Source organism: Cricetulus griseus, chromosome 6 (assembly GCF_003668045.3).
Source record: "Cricetulus griseus strain 17A/GY chromosome 6, alternate assembly CriGri-PICRH-1.0, whole genome shotgun sequence".
Lineage (NCBI taxonomy): Eukaryota > Metazoa > Chordata > Mammalia > Rodentia > Cricetidae > Cricetulus > Cricetulus griseus.
In genome coordinates, this window is record NC_048599.1 from 145,469,833 (window position 1) to 145,491,140 (window position 21,308).

The following is a 21,308-nucleotide window of genomic DNA, read 5'->3' on the forward strand; positions in this document are numbered from 1 at the left end:
AAAGGGGTGACTAGACATCTCCTGCCATTCACAGGAGAGCTGTGGGAGCCACCAGGGTGATCTGTGCAAACCCAGCAGTGCCTGTCCCCAAGAGGCAGAGATGGGGACAGCAACAGCATTTATGAAAGGCCGTGGCCTGTTTTATTGGTTGGCAAGGGGAGGCACCATCTGAAACAGAAATGCTACCTACGGTGGGAGGGTTGGCAATCGCAGGCTGTACCTGGCCCTCCTCCTCTCCTGATCCAGTACCAGTTGTATCCACCAGAGGGCTCTAGATAAGAAAGGCAGGGGGGTCTCTATCCAGCACCACACTCACCAGGGGAAGGGTTTGACTTGCTGAGATCCCAGAGTAAGCCAGGGCAGTACTGGCCCAGGCCCAGGGGGGCACTGGGAACAAGTCCTGAGCTGGCTAGGTGTCCACACCCACCTTTTGATAGGCTGCAGTTGGGATGTGGGGCCAGGTGACAACCAGAGCAAAGGCAGCTTATACTGTACCAGATCACAGAATGTTCTGCAAGGTTATGGACAAGAGCAAGTCTGGGGGGCCCAGGTAATGCCCCTAATGTAGGGAACTAAAGGACAAAGATTCAGGCACAGAGGTGGTTCATGGGTGGAGAACAATGGAGGGAGGGCTAGGCTGCCACAGATGGCCTAACACTAGGGCAGAGGGAGCAGAGGCTAGACCAGGCAGCCCAGGATAGCTATGAGTGCAGCCTAGAACAAAATACTCAATTAAAATATCATGAGGTAGTTTTTAAGTTTTTTTCTCTCTCTCCTCTCCTCTCCTCTCCTCTCCTCTCCTCTCCTCTCCTCTCCTCTCCTCTCCTCTCCTCTCCTCTCCTCTCCTCTCTCTCTCTCCTTGGACAGGGTTTCTCTATGCAGTCCTGGCTGGCCTGGAATTCTCTGAAGTGTTGGGATTAATGGCATGCACCACCATACTTAGCTCAAGTTTTTGTAACTCAATCATACTGTTCTTGAGGATGAGCTTTGTAAATAACTGTGTGGCTCAGAGAAGCTGAAAGGCTGGACACAGTAGCTCACCTGCCTGTCAGGCTTCCCTTGGGCCACTCCACCATCCCTCACCTCTCAGGTACTGCCATAGCCTGGGCTCAAACCTGTTTTCCATTTGTAGATAAGTTCTTAGACCTCAGCCCTTCCTCACCCACAGCTCAGCCTCCAGAGAACCTCCATTGTGGAAAGCCCCTTTCCACTCAAGGGGCTCCATGCTCTCCAAGCTGTGTTTGGCTATGGGGTTCAAACCTCAGGAGGGACTGGAGTGGGCCTGCTGTGGGGTAGAGCCTGCTGTGTGCCAGTCTGCTGTGGGGCAGGGCCTGCGGCATGGCTTTCCTGGAATGAGCTAACTTAACTTAGACTTTGCATTTGCCCTCTAACAAGGACCCCAGGTATTCCATTTAACAGCCAGGACTGGGAACTCCTAGACAATTCAGTCCTTCAGGACCTCTGTGGTCCATGTCTTGTGAACTTTTCCTACAGGTATCTGTTCCCTAGATAAGGGTGGACAGGGTAAAAGCAAGGTCCAGCAAGAATGTCACAGGCAAACTGGGGGACCCGGGCCCCTAATGGGGCAGGGTGATTAGTAAAATGACAGCCAGCACATTGGTCCTGTCTTCTCTGCACACACCGCCTGACTCCAAGAGTGACCATTAGCTTTTATGCTTCTCCTGGAGAGAGGCGTACACTTCCCAGTTAGGTACAGGATTGAGGTTGCCACATCATGGTGACGACAATACCACTGCCAACAGGGACACATCATGCAGGAAGGTGAAAAATCTCGTGTACTCATGACTATTAAAATTTGAGAGTGAAAGGCAGAAAAGTCACACAGTTGAGAAAATGGGAGCAAGCTTGCTCCACAGACACAAGACAAAGCCTTCTCTTGCTGTGGTCTCACAGGGCAGGCGCTCGCGAGTGTGTGCGTGTGCGTGCGCGTGCGCGTGCGCATGCGTGTGTGTGTGTGTGTGTGTGTGTGCGTGCCAGCGCTCGAGTGGTACTGAATGGAAACCACAGTTGTGCCACAGCCAGCCTCTGGGCTGCCTATCATTGAGATGGCATTTCAGAATCCATCTGGACATCTGTAAACTGGTAGTTTGTAATTTGTAATGCCCCTCTTCTCTGCGTCATGCAAACTGTGTGGCTTTGTAATGCCCCTCTTCTCTAGGTCATGCAAACCGTGTGGCATGCTCTGTGAGGCCCATTCCACTCCATGTTTGCTGTATGCTCACCTTTTGTCACCTGTGCCTGGCAGCCTCTAGCTCAGTTTGGGGGATTGCCTTATTTTAACATGTGGGATAAAAGTCCCTTACTGGTTTATACCCAGAGAAAAAAGTGGGAACCCCTCCCTTGAAGGACTGGCAAAAAACCAGCCATTCACCTTGACTCTGATTTTTCACAAACAGGTATGGCTGATGACAGCAACCTTGACAGGGAATGCTGCCTCGATTCCCATCTCTGCTGCAGCTATAATTCCACGGCTCTTTTATTTACATGCTGGGTGCCCCCAGGTCACTAGGGAATAACGTCTTTGGTGGCCACTCTTAGGAGATGCTGCTTTCAATAAATTCTAAAGATTGGGCAGTAGTTCTCAAGCTGTGGGTTGTGACCCCTTTGACAAACCTCTATATCTAAAAATATTTACATTATGATTCATAACAGTAGCAAAATTATAGTTATGAAGTAGCAATGAAATAATTTTATGGTTGGGGTCATCACAGCATGAGGAGCTGTATTAAAGGGTCACAGCATTAGGGAGGTTGAGACCCACCGAGGGAGAGGCTCAGCATTAAGAGAATGCACTTCTCTTGCAGGGGAGCTGAGTTTGGTCTCAGCACTACCCTGGGTGGCCCACAGCTGTTCATAACTCCAGCTCTGTGGGACTGGATTCCCTTTTCTGGCCTGTAAGTGCATCTGCACATACATGGTATCCACATACACAGATATAATGAAGCAAACCACAGAACCCCAAGGACAGTAAGGAGAGAAGATCTGGGGACTCCGACTGTTATAGTCCACCATGTTAATACACAGGGTGGGAAACAGTCATCTCCACAGATGACCAAATGCTGCTGGTGAGAAGTGGCCACCCATCCAGATGAGAACCTGCAGGAGAGAGACACATGACCAGCTCTTAGGCAGGGGAAAAGATGAAAACACTACAGAATGTGTGACACCGAGAGTAGACACTGCCACTGAAGAGGCCCAGGGACCTAGAAGGTCCTGCTGAGGAGACAAGTCCACCAGTAAGGGGACAGCTGCTACACAAGAGACCAGGCCAGTGTCTGGGCTGCTTATCTGTGGGCAGGGTGACAAGGAGAACAGCATCACTGTTGTTTCAATCAGGAGAGGCTGGCTCTAGCGTCACTACTAAGGCTGGGGACTTTCTCTATACATGTGACAGATAAGATGGCACAAGCAAAGGTCCTGTTGACAGGAGCCATAAAGACGATACACATTACCCAGGTGTGCCTTAAAGGAAACAGGAGGGGCTAGAGATGTGGCTTGGCTGGCCCAGCATGCATCAAGGCCTTGGTTTGATTCCCCAGAACTGGGAAGTAAAGATGGGAGGGAGGACCAGAAGGTGAGGGTCATGCTCAGCTACATACAGAGTTCAGGGTCATCCTTGGCTGCTTGAGACCCCATCTCAAAAGAACAACAAAAAGAAACACATGAGAACTCTTCAAAGAACACCCTTTGGTTTCCCATTGGCCAATACTCAAAGACCCGGTAAGCCAGCCCATCTGTCCTCAGGTGGACATGCCATGTAAAATGTCAGTCACCCTGTTACCCATGAGTTCTGTGCAGTTCCAACAAAAACAGAGGATGGGCCTGTGAGATGCTCATCAGGTAAAGGTGCTCCCTGATGACCTGGGATATCAGGTAAAGGTGCTCCCTGATGACCTGGGATATCAGGTAAAGGTGCTCCCTGATGACCTGGGATATCAGGTAAAGGTTCTATCCTGGGGCCTTCAAAGTGGTAGAGGCATGTTGTCCTCTGACCTCTATATGTACGCACCCAAAATAAACCAAATGCACCAAAAACAGATGGGAGATGGAGTAGTGTCACATGTCTGAAATTCCAGGTCTTGCAAGGCGGAGGCAGGAGACTCATGAGCTCAAGGTCATCCTGGAATATACGGTGAGACCAGGGAGACCCTCTCTCAAGATAAAAAAAGCAGTTTATACACTCTCCCTCCCTTTGAAGGCTGTAAGTTTCAGATGGAATGACCGTGCCACTAATTAGGAGAATCTGTGGGAGCACAGAGGGTTCTGAACTAACCCATCGTATTCAAGAGCAATCACAGGCAAGGGTTGGAAATGAAGGCACAGGAAAAGCCCCACAGAGCACATGGAAAGATGCAGCAAACACGATACTTGGAAGTCATAGAAGAAAATTACTTGAAAACTGCCTAAACATTAGAAATAAAGCCAGTTCTAGAGTTTTCTTTCTTATGTAGTTGGTGTTTAATAGTTTAGTATTTTAAAATACAAAATAAGAAAATGCGTTGGTTTTTATTGTAAGAATGATGGAAAAACAAAACTCAAAGCTTCTCCCCAAGCCTGAGGTTGCCATCCTTAAAGTACACAGAGCTCTTAAAAATGAGAGGGGAGGAGTCTGACTGAGAGGGGTGGAGTCCAACCCCCCCCCACTCAACACACAATCAGGGAAGCTTCTTGCAGTAGACAGCAATGACCACCAAGGAGTCAACATGCAGAGAATAAGAGACTATGGAGAATCTAGCCCACAAAGGGACATTTGTACCCTCCCTTCAAGGCTCTGGGGCTTCAGGAAGAGGAGACTGAAAGATTTATAAGAGCCAGCAGTAGGGGCTGGAGAGATGGCTCAGTAGTGAAGAGTACACATTGCTCTCACAGAGAACCTGAGTTCTGTTCCCAGAACTTAAGTTGGGCAGCTCACAGCCACCTATAACTTCAGCTCCAGGGGGATCTGAGACCTCTAGCTTCCCGAGGTTCATTAACATGAACATACCTATACCCATCCCACCACCGGGTAGTTAAAATAAATTCTTAACAAAAGAAATAAGCCAGGTGGTGGTGGCGGTGGTGGCGGTGGTGGCACACTCCTTTAATCCCAGCACTTAGGAGGCGAGGTAGGCGGATCTCTGTGAGTTCAAGGCCAGCCTGGTCTACAGGTTAGTTCCAGGACAGCTATGCGGAGAAAGCTTGTCTAAAACAAAAACAATGATTGATAGATAGATAGGTAGATAGAGCTTTGGCTTGATAATATCAATCAAGAAAGCAATGCAGTGTTTCCCACTGCAGACACCACAAGATGGACGCACATATGAACACACGGGAATTTGACAGTATGCTAGGAGACAGCACAGGGGGTTTAAGATACACACGAACTCCCACCCCTAGCTGAGAAACTACATGGCATTTGATAGCTGCTGGGAGAGGGAGAGTCTGATGATGTGACCTCTGACAGGATGATCACATACCATCACAGACCCCACTGTCACCCAAGATTAGCTGCACAGCACAGACAAAGGAAAAACAGGGAAATCTCAAAGTCGGGTGAAAAGGGGTGGGGGGGATGAAAATGGGAGAACATATTTAAAATACAGCGCATGAAAATTTCAAAGAATTGTGAAAGTATCACTAAAAAGTGAATAAAAGGGGGCTGGGAAGATAGATGGCTTAGAGAAGTAGTTCTCACTGGTCACATATCAGATCTCCTACACATCAGATATTTACATTGTGATTCATAACAGTAACAAAGTTACATTTATGAAGTATCAATGGAAATAATTTTATGGTTGGGGGGTCACCATAGTGTGTATTGAAGGGTGGCAGCATTAGGAAGGCTGAGAACCACTGGCTTAGAAGGTAAAGTGTTTGTTCTGTGAATATGAGAAGCTGAGTTTGGGTCTCCAGAACTCATAGTGAAGTTTAACTGTGTGTTCCTGCAATCTCCAAGCTGTGGGGCAGCCACAAGAGGGTCCCTGGGGCTCACTGGCCAGCCAGGAGAGGCTTTGTCTCAAAAACAAGACGTCAAGACAACAAGACACTTGATACTGAGTTCGGAACCTTGCACATACCTCTGTGTGGACAAGTGTAACCACACATACATGCTCCCTGAGGAGAGGGGAAGGTAGGGAAAGGCGAGGGTGGAGGAAATAAGTGGAGGAAAACCACTAAGCCAAGGGCACCAACAGGAGAGATTCCCAAGAGAAATGCGAGCAGTGGACAGCCAATGACAACAGACCAATGTGGGGACCATGGAACCCTTCAGCTCTCGAGTAGGTAACAATGTCAAACATTAAAAGCACAGTGCCCCTGGGCTGGGGTTGGGATGTGGAGAAAGCTAGCCTCGTGCTCCCACCCTGGGGAGCAAAGACACACACAGAGAAAATCAAGTTACACATGTTGATAGAGTCACTGGGGATGACTCCAAAGTTAGTCAGCAGGTGACTGGATAAGCATGTCCCAGCATAATCATAGAAGGGCATGGCATGGGGGGGGTGAGGATGTACCCCACAAAGCCACAGACACCAAAACTCCAAGTGCCAAGCATGAGGAGCCTCCAGACTGTTGGTCAGAAGGGACCACGATACAGACTATTGCTGCTGTCCTTGTTTACTTCCTAGAACTAGAAGGCAACACCCTGTTGCTGAAGGACACAGGATCAGAGAAATCAAGCTGGACCTGACCTAGAAGCCTCCTCCCTGAGGGTTAGCACTCAAGTAGACAAAGGTGCTATGGTGGGATACCAAGGGAGAAGTGCAATTAAAAGTCCCACTGAGCTGTTAGGTCTATGAGACACAACAAGGGCCAGTGTGATGTACCAGAGGGCGATAGTGGCACCTGTATTTTGGAGGTAACCAAAGCCTCCTAGTTGGTCCATGAGAAATTCATGCTCTTGAGAAAATTCATGCCAGACAATGTAAACTTAGGCAACTACCAATGGTTGGTGAGCCCATGGGTCCTAGAGGGGAGCCTACTATTGTCACTTTCCTAAACAGCATTCTAAATACTTCCCCTTATAGCCACAGACAAGTGCAGCTCTCACACTTCATCCAAGAAGCTGTTTTTTGTTGTTGTTGTTGTTTTTGTTTTTCGAGACAGGGTTTCTCTGTGTAGCTTTGGAGCCTATCCTGGCACTCGCTCTGGAGACCAGGCTGGCCTCGAAATCACAGAGGATCTGCCTGCCTCTGCCTCCCCAGTGCTGGGATTAAAGGCGTGAGCCACCAACGCCCAGCAGAAGCTTTTTTTTTTTTTTAAGATTTTATTTATTTATTATGTATACAACATTCTGCTTCCATGTATATCTGCACACCAGAAGAGGGCACCAGATCTCTTAAATGGATGGTTGTGAGCCACCGTGTGGTTGCTGGGAATTGAACTCAGGACCTCTGGAAGAGGAGTCAGTGCTCTTAACCTCTGAGCCATCTCTCCAGCCCCCCAAGAAGCTTTTTTGTTTTTGCAGAACACAAGACCATTGTAGAAGCCACAACTGAGCAAAATGCAAAGTCCATCTAACGGCAGAGTGCGCATCCCCAACTGATAAATATACACAAGCTCTACCCCCAAAGGTTCAAGGAACACTGCAGATGGTGGTGGCAGGAGGAGCATAGGTGATAATGTAAAAGCCAGTGAATCAGGATGCCAGCAACAAGGCAGTGTCTTTTGTTTCAAGCAGGGAGTTGTACCCATTAAGTCTCAACAATATGGCTGCTCAAACAAGACCTGCACAGTGACACCATTAGCTGACATCCCAACATGAACCGGGGGAAAACAATCTCTCATAGCCCCAACACTAGAGGAAGAGCTATAGGCAAATAATGGCTGCTGAGAAAGGGAGAACCAGACTTCTTGAGAGATGAGACCTCTGATAGGATATCTGATGCCATGTGGTCAGCCATGAACACAAAATGTACTGGCAACACTAAGTGGATCCAATGGTGTGTGTGTGTGTGTGTGTGTGTGTGTGTGTGTGTGTGTGTGTAACAATAATTGAGGTCATGAGGTTGAAAGGGCGTGGGAGAAACACAAGAGAAGCTGGAGAGGGGAATAAAGTGATATAAATACAGTATTCATGTATAAAATTCTCAAAAAGGTGTTTTTAAAAGGCAGAGAATGTGGCTGTTAGAAGGAATGAGCTGGAAACTGCATTTTGGCCAGTTGTAGCTTCTGTAATAGTCTCCATCTGCCGAGAAAGAAGCTGCTGAGAGCTCCACTTATCTGTGGGCATAAGGGGAAGCATTTAGAATGAGGGGGGTAGGGAGCAGGTTCCAGAACGGTGATTGCAGGCGAAATGCTCTAATGTTTGCTGTGTGTGTCCAGCGTGGGCAGCAGGGGTATTCATTCACTTTTTACTCCATGTGTTTCTAAGTTCGAATTTTATGCATGTGCAGTAGTTCTCTGTTGGGAAAACACAAAATATTGAAAAAGTTGATGCCTGGGCAGAGGTGATGGCTCTGCTGGGAAAGTGCCAGCCATGCAAGCATGAGAGACCGAGTTCAGATCCCAAGCATCTGTGTGAAAGCTAGAATAATCCCTGTGTGAAGGACAGAGACAGACCAATAGCTGGGGCTCACTGGCCAAGTAACCCAGCTGAATCAAGGAGCTCCAGGTTCAGTACAAGATGTCGTCTCAAAAACTGAGGTAGAGGATCAAGGAAGATAACCATGTTGACCCCTGGTTTCTGCAAACACACACACACACACACACACACACACACACACACACACACACACACACACACACACACACACACACACAACACACACACACACACACACACACACAACACACACACACACACACACACACACACACACACACGTGCGCATCATCTATTCTACCTGGCAAGCTGCTTCAAATGATACCATAGCAGCAAGGCCATTGCTGGTCTGTGTATGCATTGTGGTTGTAGAGCTGTGGTCAGCAGAATGTGGCAAGGTGAACCAAACTCCTCCCACATTTCAGAAGACATCTTTTGTGCCTTCAGAAAAGCCACTTAGCCCACCCATTAGGTTCTTTAAGTTAAAAAAAAAAATTCTTTTCGACTGGCAATCATCACATGTATGGCTGACAGCTCAGTGTGGGGCACGCCATAAACTGGTGTAGTCAGCTGACTGATACACCTTTACTTCACCAGGGCTCCATCTTTGGGGTTTCTTTGTTTTGAGCTGGAATGGTCTCAAGCCAGTGTGAGCCCTGTAAAAATTTGGGCAGTAGCTGGGACCTTTGGAGAATATATAGGAGGAAATAAGAGTGTGTTGGCTTAATTACACTTAGTGCATGAAGTAGGTAGATTTATTTTCCCAGATATTTCACCTTTCTGGCTGAAAATAAAGCCGCTGAAAGGGTGCTGGGTGGGAACCTAGCATCTTACTAGAGTGGTGGCCTTGTAATCTGTTGTAGTTCAAGACGAAACCACTAGATGGTGGAAAGGGACCACATATTTCTATGCCTGCAGTGCGACCCTTCAAATCAGCTCACATTCTTAAGCACAAGGCAAGCTTTCCAACAGCAGAAAAGAAGAACATCTGGGCTGATCTGAACACTTTGCAGTGATAAAATTGGGGCTTTGCCATTTCATTATGGAAGCAAAACCCTGCCTGGCTTTCCCCTGGTAGACCTAGCTCCCCAGCCCACCCTAACCTCGTTCATTTGAAGAGGTCCCAGCAAAGTGGACATCCAGAAGTTGAATTTGAAAATTCTTTTAACTTCATGCTGCCAAATGCATTTCCATTAATTTCACCTTTGAGTCGTGACGTAAATGCTAGCGGAATCAGCCCCAAGCTAAATAAGCAATAAGCCCCATTTTTCAACACACAAACACATAAAGATGTCAGCTCAAACTGTTTACTAATTAACACTTAAAAAGACACAAATTAGATATGCGTGGCTAAGAGCAATTATAATCAAGACGAATTCCTCTAGTCATTTGGGAACTGGGAAAAAAAGGCCTAATTGCTGGAACCAATGTTTTAAAAACTGAAATCACGCCAGTTAGCAAATATGTTCATTTAAAGAGTATCTCACGTGACTACACTCCTGAGGCCCAACTACAAACGCGAGAACAAGGATAATATTTAGGGATAAAATTAAAATTTTAAGCTCTCTTAGATTTATAACTTCTTCATTAAATATGTCTGCAAACAGCAGCCCATAAAAACCTGTAGCAATTAAGTGGTTAAATGAACTGCCTCCCTTGTCAATTTTAAGGGGTGATTAATATTAGGCGGTCCCTCTGCTAATGAGACTCTCCCTCTTTCAGCTCTCAAGTTCTATGAAAATGGAGGCTGACTTTCCACCAGCAAGAGAGGCAGGCTAATGAGGGAACCCCTGCCATAGCCCCATATGCCCCACAAAGAGTTCTGGGTGAGCTGGTTCACACGGGGCCTGGAGGGACTGGTTTCTCAGCTGCCCATGCCCTTCTGCTACAGGGATCCATTGCTCTGATATAAAAGGCTTGTGTGGGGCGTACCTTCAGGGCCCTGTTTCTTGGCCCATGAGACCTGTGATGGAGAAGGGCGTGGGGTTGGTCTGTTTGAGGTGAAGACCCATGACAGCAAAGGTAGGTGGAGGCAAACAGAGGACACAGGCAGCTAGGGCAGGGCTGTTTTTTGAGGAGGTGACTGGAGAGAGAGAGAGTGTGTGGGGCACGCCCACCCTGGCTGCGACAGGGAATCTATCAGATGGAGAAATGGGGGAACTGCTTACAAGGGAAATAAAGAGCCGTGGCGACGGGGAATATTTATATGCCCATCTACTCACTCGGAGAGAAGACGCTTCATCATGGATGGCTGTGGAATTGCATTTTTCCTCTTCCTCAACAGAGCAGCATTTGTTAGGGTGGGGGTGGGGGACAGCATGGCTTTGTGAAGACAGTAGCCCCATACCACCCTCCCACAGAGGCAAAGAAACAAGATGGGAGACATGCTGGAACAGGGCAGAAAACCTTGTTGTGACTCCTTCGTCACCTCCCATGGGAAGGGAAGACAGCAAAATTCACTCTATTGCTTTGACCTAATTGACAGGAACCCTGCTGAGGCCTCTGAAGACAGGAGCTTGTGCCAAACCTCTGAGCGCTGAGAGAGTGTGGGCCTTCCAGGCTGAGTTACTGTATTAATCACAGCTTCATTCATCTCCCCGACCCACGTCTCAGTGTCTGTCTGGATGGTGAGGTTTTTGTCTTTTCAGTGGCTCCTCCCCTGCCACGATGCTGCTTGACGGCATGTATTTTGACGATAACTTTTAAATGCTACTTTTCTTGGGTGTCTTCCTGTAACTCCAGAGCTGTGCATGCCAGGAAGCTCTGGGAACATGACAGTGGGGGCACCTGAAAGTCTCTGCCAGCTGTGAGGTGCCCAGAGTGACACTATACTATGGGATTGGTCCATGAGGCCTGTGCTTCAGCTGGGGTTGGAGAGGCAAAGGGACTTGTCTGAGGTCTGAACATGGTGGTGAATAATCCTATCAACTCTGGAGGCAGAAGTAGGCAGATCTCTGTGGGTTCAAGTCCAGCCAGAGTTAGAAACTGAGACCTTGTCTCAAACAAACAAACAAACAAACAAACAAACAAACAAACAAACCGAAAACCCCAACTATGGGTACATATGGCATCTGACATCTAACACAGGCAGACTGGGTACCTGTATCCCTGTCCATGACACTCTGTCACCTCTACCAACACATGCCACTCGACCACAGACAGTGTGACTACACTGTTCACCTGTGCCCTGCCTATAAAAATATCCTGTACCTTCACCATCAACAAATGGCACCTGACCACAGACACAAAGATTCCCCAATGTCCTGGCTATGATACCATGCCACCTTCACCATCAGCACACTGGGAAGGAAACCCATGGACACCTAGAGTTTGAGTGTAGCTGCCAGTCAGACATACTGCTTGGTGTTCTCTGTCTACCAGGGTGAGCACTGTACTCTCATGCCCTGCCCACCTACCACCAGGTGCCCTTGTCCCTCCAGCTATGTGTCACTCAGTGTCAGTCCAAGCTGTGGTAGCAACAGGGTAGGTGCTGATATGTGCCATTGGTGCTGGCATTTACCTGAGGTTCTCTAGCGTCGTTCCTAACTGTTGTCAGGCTGACAGGTCCAGCAGCTCTATGGCAGACCTGCTCAGGAAGGTAAGTGGCAGACAGGGCTAGGCTCAGCTTCAGAAAATCTCTGCGGCTATCTGGGGTGGCGGGAGAGCATGCTCAGTGAGGTGGCTTGAATGAAAAGAGCCACCACAGGTTCACATATTTGAAGGCTTGGGCCTTAGTTGGTGGGACAATTTGGGAAGGATTTGGAGGTGTGGCCTTATTGGGGGAAGTGTGTCACTGGGGGTGGCCTTGGTTTCAAAAGCCCATGGCAGGCCTAGTCTTGCTGTTTCTGCTGTGAGCTTGTGGATCAGATGTGAGCTCTCAGCTTGTGCTCTAATGCCATGCCTGTCTGCCATGCTTCCTGCCATGATGGTCATGGACTAGCCCTCAGAAACTGTAAGCAAGCCCCCAGTTAGATGCTTCCTTCTGCAAGTTGCCTTGGTCATGGTGTCTCTTCACAGCAATAGAGCAGTGACTAAGACACTCGGCCTGATGTTGGATGGACAGACTGACCAGCTGCCTTCAGGGACAGACACTATTTCTTCAAGCTGTGCCCCCCTCAGGAGAAGGGGCAGGGAGATACTTATGAGGCCACACTTAGTCTTCTTGCTTTCATCAGGACCACCTGCTGATAGCTTCCTCACTGCCAGGGACTCGGGCTGTTCACTTGACCTCCGTCCAGGTTTCTCTTGCAGTGTGACTGGACACCATTTCTGCCCACAGAGGAAATGCCTTCCCAGACACCTTGTGGGAAGCAGCTAGGGAGAGGATCCTAGATGTTCAGGTCTTTAGCCTGTGCTCCAAACTCAAAGGTGGGCCAGTGAGATGGCTCAATGGGGAAAGAAGCTTGCTGCCAAGGCCTGATGACCTAAGTTCTATCTAGCTCTGGAACTCAAGTGATTGAAGAAGAGAACAGATTTTGTAAGTTGTCAACTAACCTGAATATACTGTGCATCAGGCTCCCACTGCCATGAAATAAATAAATGCAAAAAAATGAAAGGCAATAACCTGCCTTAAATACCCTATGTTTTGTTTTCTTTGGGGGGTGTGGTTTAACCAGTGTAAAACAGAATTGACAGTGGGCAAAGTACATTTCCAACAGACCCTGGGCTCCTCCACAAGGGCAGCCAGGCCAGCAGGGACTGAAAAACAGAAAACCAAATGTCCTGATCCAGACAACACCGTGCCAGCTCCTGGAGACCCCACACCTGCTCTAAGGGATTCCCTACCAGTTCCAGCACCCTGCTTGTTCCAGGCCAAACACTGGACGCAGGCCATGGCAGAGGGCTCTTCTGGGGTCTCCATGTTACAGAAGCAACACCGCAGTCAGGGTTAGAAGAGGCAACATCAAGGTGCTCCCAGTAAACTCACTGAATTGGCTACAGAGGAAGGCACTGTCCTTCAGAGTGTGGGCAGTGACAACTAAAAACTATGGCGTGAAGCACATGGATGGCAAATGCAGGTGACGTTCCAGTCCTCGGTGACAGACGCCAAGCCACCCCTGCTCACAGTGACCCTTGCTGTGCTTCTGCATCCCATTTCCCACCACTTGCTGCCGCTCCCCACCTTTCTCCATCTTCCTTAAGGCAACTTTAATATAACCCAGCAGCAAATACAGGCCTGTTTTCTTCTGAAACCACCAGTGAGAAACAAACAAGATGGTGTCCCTCAGCTGCTGACCAGAATGGGCGGGGCAGACATTGCCTCCTGCCCCTGCCCCATGGAAAGAGAGGGGAGTAGTGATGGGTGGTGGTAATGGTGATGCTGCCATTTCTGCAGGCTCAGGCCCTGCTCCAAACCCCACCATCTCAGCAGAGCCCCATTAAGCATGGCTGGTATTTCCATTACTACCCCATCTGACAGAAAAGGAAACCCAGGTTCAGAAAAGTCAATCAGAAGAATTGGGATCAAGCCCACAAGCTCCTTCCAGAGCCGTCTCCAACACCCAGTGTTGTGTCTTGGGGGAAGCCACACCCCAACTTAGTGCTGAGGGGAAGAAAATATACCATAAGAACATGCTTGGCCAGGTGCCAGTCCTTGGAGCAGAAGGAGAGCTTACACATTTGGTTCACATCCCCAGCCTGACAACAGGGTCTAACCTACTCACTGACCCAAAGCCCAGGTGGACAGGTCTCCCAAGCCTCCACTGTCCTCACCAGCTTGGAGAGCCCTCTTCGAGGAACTTCCAGCCACAGGACAAGACTAGGCCTCAATTTTGCCTCATACAAAGGAGGAAAGAGGTCACTTGGTCACTCAGGGTGAGAACAAGATAGCCCCCAATACGAATAGCCCCCAATATGCATACTGATGCTGGCCCATGCTACTGTCAAGGCCCACTGGCAAGGGCAGGGATGGTCAGGAGGGGAGGGAGTTTGGATGCCCCTTTCTGCAGCACCAAACCCCAGCACTGGGTACCCATTGCCACCAGAGTTTTCTACCTGTGCACACAACACTGGCTGATACCCTCTGAGACAGATTCTGCCGTTGCCCCTACAGAAACCAGGAGGTAGCCTAACAGGCTGCTCCAACTTCTTTGTGACCTTGGTCTATCTTGTTCTCCAGTGCAGAGGGAGCAGCCACCTTCTCAAAGCCTGCCCTGGGTACCCACAGGCTCCACCCCATGTGAACACCCACTCTGTGCTGGGTCCCTGACAAAGGCTGTTCACAAGCAGGCAGATTGCAGGACCATTTTAAGGGCAGATTTGAAATCCTACACACATCTAGATTTCTAGCATCGTGGCCAGCCATTTCTCCTGTTGCCAGCAATCAAACAAACAAAACTATAGGTGACAATCATGCTTTTATGATTTACCGAGAATCAAAGACAAAGGGGGAGTTTTTCATCTTGTTTTTGCTTTGACAGGTTTAGGAATTTGTTGTACTGCATTGATTCAATTTTCCTTGATTCCAGCCATCTTTCAATAAAGCAGCCTGCTTCTGCTGGCTGGGTATACATGCGAAAACCCCAAGGAACCAAGGATATTGAAATGGTTCTGCCATGTCCATCTGTGAGACAAATGTTCCTCTCTGAGGAGCTCTGGTGGCAGCACGTGATTGTGGCAGTCTTCTGTACATAGAGAATATGCATACTGATGCTGGCCCATGAACAGGGGCGACCCTAGCAGCCCTGGCCTCCTGTGGAACCTCACTGTCTCCTTGGAACTTTCCTTTGGACCCTGATCCTGGTGTCTTTCGTATGACGCCCAGATGCCATCAAAGCAGCCTGCCAAATTGGGGAGGGGGCCCACCTGGCTAGGTATGAGGGATGAGGGGCCTAGGACACTCCTCTGGATCAAGAGCTGGTCAAATGGTCCTGGTGGCAAATGATGAGAGAGAGGACAAGGCATTTGTCATGGTCTATGGCAAGTGATGGGTGCATTCAAAGGGACTCACTGGCTTTTCCCTCAGAAGGGCTCTCACCCACCTTTCTGGAACAGAGCCCTGATGGAGGGACAGGGGCCACAGAGGAGCAAGCAGTGTCGCAAGCCCAGTGTTCTTACCTCCTTTTCAATTTCTGCCAGGGACTTGATGGTGATTCCCAAGAGATCAAAAGGCTGCATCTGAAAACACAGACCAAGTTACCCTTCTTGATGGCTGCAGAATGTCCCCTTTCTCTTACGACTTCAAGCTGCCCTAGCATTCCCACCCATCCCCCTCCCCACAGGAATGGACATTGTGTTACTCAGTCATTACGGGCCCAGGGGAAAAGCATAAAGTACATGGTGGGCTGAGCCTTCAGTACCACAAGACTACTTTGCCACATATCCACAGCACTGGGGGTGGGGAGTCATGGCCTCCCAAAAGATGTGCCTGCGGTCAGTTAGCTTATCTTCTCTCTGATACCAAAGGAGAAAGTGAGTGAGATTCATGCTTTTGTGGTGGGATATGGAGCCGGAAGTGTCCGAAGCAGTCACCAGAGGCCACATTGCCTGCTGTCTCTACAGAGTGGTGGGAGGCCTAAGGACTGCTAAGGGCCTGTAGGATCTAGGGAAGGATCTGGTGGATTCCAGGTCTCTGACAATGACAGAAGAAGGAAATAACTATCCATCAGCTAATGGTTTGTAAGGTCAAGGGTGGTGAAGTGGTACTGTTGCACATTACTGGGGGCTCTGCAATTCTGTGAACAATGGGATATTTCTTGGCAAATACACAGGCTAAGAGAGTCAGCCGCAGGTTCCTGGGCTGGACCGTGTGAACCTCACTGTCTGTGAGGCCACCAGTGCAGAATTTTTCCAGGTACACTCATTCTGTGTTTTCTAGGAGCAGCAGAAGGCTAGCCTCCTGCAGCCTAGCTGGCAGATAGAGCCTGAGATCCCCACAGAACCCAGGACTTTGTTGGCTTGGACCCTGAGCCCTGTAGTAGGTGGGGAGTTAGCACCCCTGCACTGGGCTACAGGGATGTCCTGCATAGTGGTGGCCAGAGGTTGGCTCCCGAGTCCAAGACTCTGGATTCCAAACTGGCTGCCTTTTGGTGCAGAATGGGTTAACCTTCTCTATTTATTCAGAATATTTTTAGAGTGTGAGTGTGGACAACACACATGTGGAGGTCAGAGGGCAACTTTCAGGAGTTGGTTCTTTCCACCTTGCCGAGGAAAGGTTTCTCTTGTTTCTAGTACCCTCTGTACTTTAGGCCAGCTGGCTCATAATTCCCATGTCTTAGGGGTGCTAGGATTATACATGCATGCCTGTATCTGACTTTTTATATGGGTTCCTGGGATTGAATTCCAGTGATTGGACTTTTTCCACAAGCCCTTTTACCTGCTGAGGCATCTGGATGCCCTCTCATATTTTCTTTAAAAGCCTGTTAAAAGTGGCATGGGTGGGCCCTTCTGATCTGGCTGCAGGGGGATTAAACAGAGATGTGCTTAGAAGGGCTTAACACTGGGCTTGGCCTGCATCTGTGGCCTTGAGCACTTGCTGAATTGGCAGGAGCACATTGTGAGGGCAAACTTGGGATAGGGCCACCAAATTAGACCCTGAGCTCCTGGGGCCGCTCTACCAGTAGCCACAAAACAGTTTGGCTATGCTGAAGATGCCAGCCTTCATGGTGTGAGGACGGGGCTGCCTGCCCGCCTGGCCCAGGAGCCAGCAGAGGTCCAGCTGTTGCATCATTAGGCTCTAACTATTCCACTAAACTTTCCCAACTGGAGCTGGTGAGCAGGGTAGAGTTGCCTCTCCCAGGGAACATGTGGGAGAGGTGCCAGTGTCTCCATGGCAACGCAGCCAAGTGGAGTCTGCGGAAGTTCCTCAGGCTCCCCATGTCACGTCAGGAGCATTTTTCACGATTAAGCTGCTTACCAGAAGGGCTCAGAGGAGGCCTATTATATTTCATAAAAATGGAAACGACAGAGCAGGTTGGATCGCCAGCCGGGTGGTTTTACACTGGGTCCAAGAAAAACACTAGAGGGGTCTTTCACTGGGCCAAACTAGGGCCTTGGTATTTAGTGATGCCTCAAAGCAACCTTCTACAGGAAGGATAAAAGCCAGAAAGAAGTTTACTGACCCAGTGTGGCCCAGGCTTGCACAGCTGAGAGACAGTAAAGGCTGTATCGAGGACCAGGCACCATCAGAGGGATGCCTTCAGGAGGGCAGAGAGCCCAGTACAGGGCTCTGGCTGTAGCAGGCAACTTGCATGGTCTGGAAACTGACCTTTGCTCTTGGCTGGTTCACCTAGTTCCTCTGTTATTCAAGAGGGCTCAGGGCTCAACCTGAGCAGAGATCACAGCCAGACGCACTTGACACCATGCCACAGGAGAGCATGCAGTACACACAGAATGCTGCAGTGACAGTGGGGAGCTAGGGCCATCTCATCACCATAAGAAAAGAAGCAAGAGGAGGCAGGTAGGCCTGAGTTTGATGACAGCCTGATCTATGTTAGCGAGTTCCAGGCCAGCCATCGTTATATGTCTCAAAAAAGAAAAAAAAAAATCATTAAGGATGGTTGTGGTGGTGTATATCTTAATTCCAGCACTCAGGAGGCAGAAGTGGATCTCTGTGAGTGCAAGGCCAGCTTAGTGTGCAGAGCTAGTTCCAGGCCAGCCAGGGCTGCACAATGAGAGCCATAAACAAACTGACTAAGCTCATCTTGGGAAACACTTTGAGACAAGGCTCAAATGCAAAAGTATGGCCCGATGCACACATCTGCTTAGTGTCTCTAGCATCTTGGTCCCTACCTGCTCTTTTCTTCCACTTCTCAAGCATTTGCTAGGTACAGGCCCTAGCTGAAGGACCCAGAGATGAGCAGAGCGCATCCCAGGTCTTGGAAGTTTTACCTTCTGGTTTTAAGGTTCAGCATCCAGAGTAAGAGACCCACCAGACAGAAATACTTCCCCGAGCTCAGGGGGTTCCAGAGTGCTAAGAGTAGCTCATAGGCACAGATGCTGAGGGACTCAGGGTTAGGCAGGAGAGGGGAGGGGATCATGCATAACACTTACACTTTCTGGGATGCAGGAAAACTTCTCTGAAATCATAAAAGGCACCCCATCCATTGCTGCAAGAGAGGAGCAGAGAGGAAAGCATTAAGACACCATTGCTGCCCAGGAACCTAAGATGTCAGTACATAGAGGACCAATCAGTCCCTGGCTGGAGGCAGGTACTGCCCAGTTCAAGTGAGCTACAGAGCGGGACAGGGTGCCATCATTTTCAGGGATCACACTCTACTCAGGGATGCAAATGCCTCTCGTGGATCCTCTGAGTATAGACTGTCAGGCAGGGGTGGCTGATGTGGGGGAGTAACACAGGGCTAGTATGAAAGCCCTCTTCCATCCTTACCCAGGAGTCTAGCCTATGTCATAAGTGGTGGGGGCCACTAAGGGCCTGACAGCAGGAAGAAAGTGATGAATGGCTGGGGGGGGGGGAGAGACAGAGGTGCATTCTGGGAGGAAGCTGGCAGAAGTGTGTCCATTGTACATTCTCTAGGCTGAGCCATCACCTCTCTTGGACAGTGTTGGATGCCCCTCAGGGTCTCCATGGAAAGACAAGTAGTTTGGTGGTACTACTTTGATGACTACTCTCTTTTACAAAAGAGTTCTGGCCTGGACTTGAGGTAAGCATCTGAAATTCTGTAAATGAAGCTTAGCTACCAGCTGCAGGGTCTGCTATGGGTTCTGCAGTGAAGTGTGCCAGCAACTTGCCCAGGGCCTGGCCCAGTGGCCCAGTGTGTGTGTGTGTGGGGGGGGGGGAGGCTCATGGTTACTGATTGCTTGTCACAGCTTCAGGGCTGAGTCAAGACTTGGCCTGTGTGCTTAATTACAACAGGACAGGGGAAGGGTGTGGATGAGCAGCCTGTGGATGGGGAATGCAGGGACCTGGAAACTCAGTTTCTTTCTGTACCACATTCCCTGCAATCTACCTGTGTCTAGAACCTTCAGTGCCAAACTGGTGGCAATCTTGCCACAGAGGAGGAGAGTGTGCAGGGTCACAGTGTGACCCATGGGCAAACAATTGGGCTGCTGACTGAAATGGTGTCTTAAAGAGTCAGGATGGAGCTGAGGTAAAATCTAGCCTAAACATCTGGCCCTTAGTGTGGGGACCTGCAGCCTGCAGTGAGGGTGGCTTGTGGCAGATTGTGGTTTTAGAATGGACATTGTGTGCCCCCCTCCCCCATTTCTTGGTATTCGAATGCTGGGACCAGCTTTCAGGGCTGGGGTAGAAGAGAAGCAGGAGTGGAAACGAGAATGCAGGAGGGACGGAATGGAGTCCAGTTCTGGCGTCTGATCGACAAGATGTGCCACATGGTGTGTGTTAAGCCTTGTGTCTGTAATACTGCAGGGAGGAGAGAACAAAGAGCAGGGCAGGCCCACACTGGGAGCCCCCTCTGCAGGACCACCTCCTGCGTGTGCCTTCCAGGTTCAACAAACACCTGTGGCAGGGGCCATCTCTCACTGCAGCTGGGCCCTACAGCCTAGAAGAGACGGGGCTGAGTGCTGGCACGATGTGACTCTAGCACAGGAAGGAGGGAGGAAGTCCCAAATAATTACATATACCAGCATACAAACACCCTAATACCACGTGAAAAGCTGCCACAGCAGGCACAGTAGCATGAATGAAGGATCTTTGGAAAGCCACACTTGTCAGGGAGGGATGCAGTCACATCCCATCAACACCCAGAAAGGCCACGCTGGCTTTTGCCACTGACCATCCAACGTGAGCTGTAAGCCCTACATGGCTCTTTTGTGCTCTGACCTCGAAGGCTTGCTGGGCCCCGGGCCCTCACATTACTTCTGATCATTTTGAGATGATGAAACCAAGGCTTTAAAGGTGGAGCCTACCGAGGTCATACAGGCAGGAAGCAGTAACTCGGAAGCTCTGACTTAAGATGCTTTGAAACAGATATCAATCGTATTTTACTACACATGGACACTGGTGTGTGCACAGCACTGCTCCCACCGCTGTGTAGGGCTAATGGAGCTTCTCCTTACCCACTTCTACAGTGAAGTTCTCACCTGGAGCCTCATGGGAGCTCTGGGGCCTAGAGTGAGAAACTGGGGCTACATGATGACGGTGGCCACCACGATGATAGTGGCAGATACACTCCTGCCTGCACTGGCAGCAGAGAGGGAAGCCCCTTTGTAGCCAGTCTTGACTGCAAGAAGCCATTTGGTAAAGTGACTGAGGTTACATTTGGTAAAGAGGTCTCACAACAGGGTGCTGGGCAGTCAGACATTTCTCTTATTTAGAGAACAGATCTTGGTCTGCCTGGTAGAACCAGAGGGCAGAGCCTAAGAGGAACCACCAGCACACAGGACACACTGAAGCCTTGTAACCAAACTGCATTTAAAGAAGCTAGTGTGTGTGTGTGTGTGTGTGTGTGTGTGTGTGTGTGTGTGTGTGTGTGGTTAGGGCAAGCCCTGGAGAGATGGCTCAGTGGTTAAAATCTTGCAGAGGACACTGGGTTCCATTCCTAGCACCTAATGGCAGCTCACAACCATTGTAACTCCAGTTCCAGAGGATCGGCACCCTCTTCCAGCATCCATGAGCCCTGTATGTGGTACACAGACAGGCATGCAGGCCGACATTCACACACATGGCTGGTGAGATGGTGGGTAAAGTTGCTTACTGAACAAATTTGACAACTTGAGTTTGAGTCCCAGAATCACAGAAAGGTAAAAAAGAGGGAAATGATACCACAAAATTGTCATCTGTCTGCCACAGTGGCACCCACATCTCCCTTCCACATGACACAGCCTAGGCACTTGAGAGGCAGATTAA

General features: G+C 49.4%; 1 protein-coding gene across 1 annotated transcript in view; it reads right to left on the bottom strand.

The window, feature by feature from the left end:
* Positions 1 to 21,308, bottom strand: part of LOC113836527 (multivesicular body subunit 12B) — a 161,364-nt gene that overhangs the window by 7,343 nt on the left and 132,713 nt on the right. Inside the window, exons 8-9 of the mRNA XM_027423736.2 lie at positions 18,533 to 18,588; positions 15,599 to 15,658 (exon numbers count right to left, since the gene is read on the bottom strand). Of these exons, the coding sequence (XP_027279537.1) occupies positions 15,599 to 15,658; positions 18,533 to 18,588 (116 nt within the window). The remainder of the gene's footprint in view (positions 1 to 15,598; positions 15,659 to 18,532; positions 18,589 to 21,308) is intronic.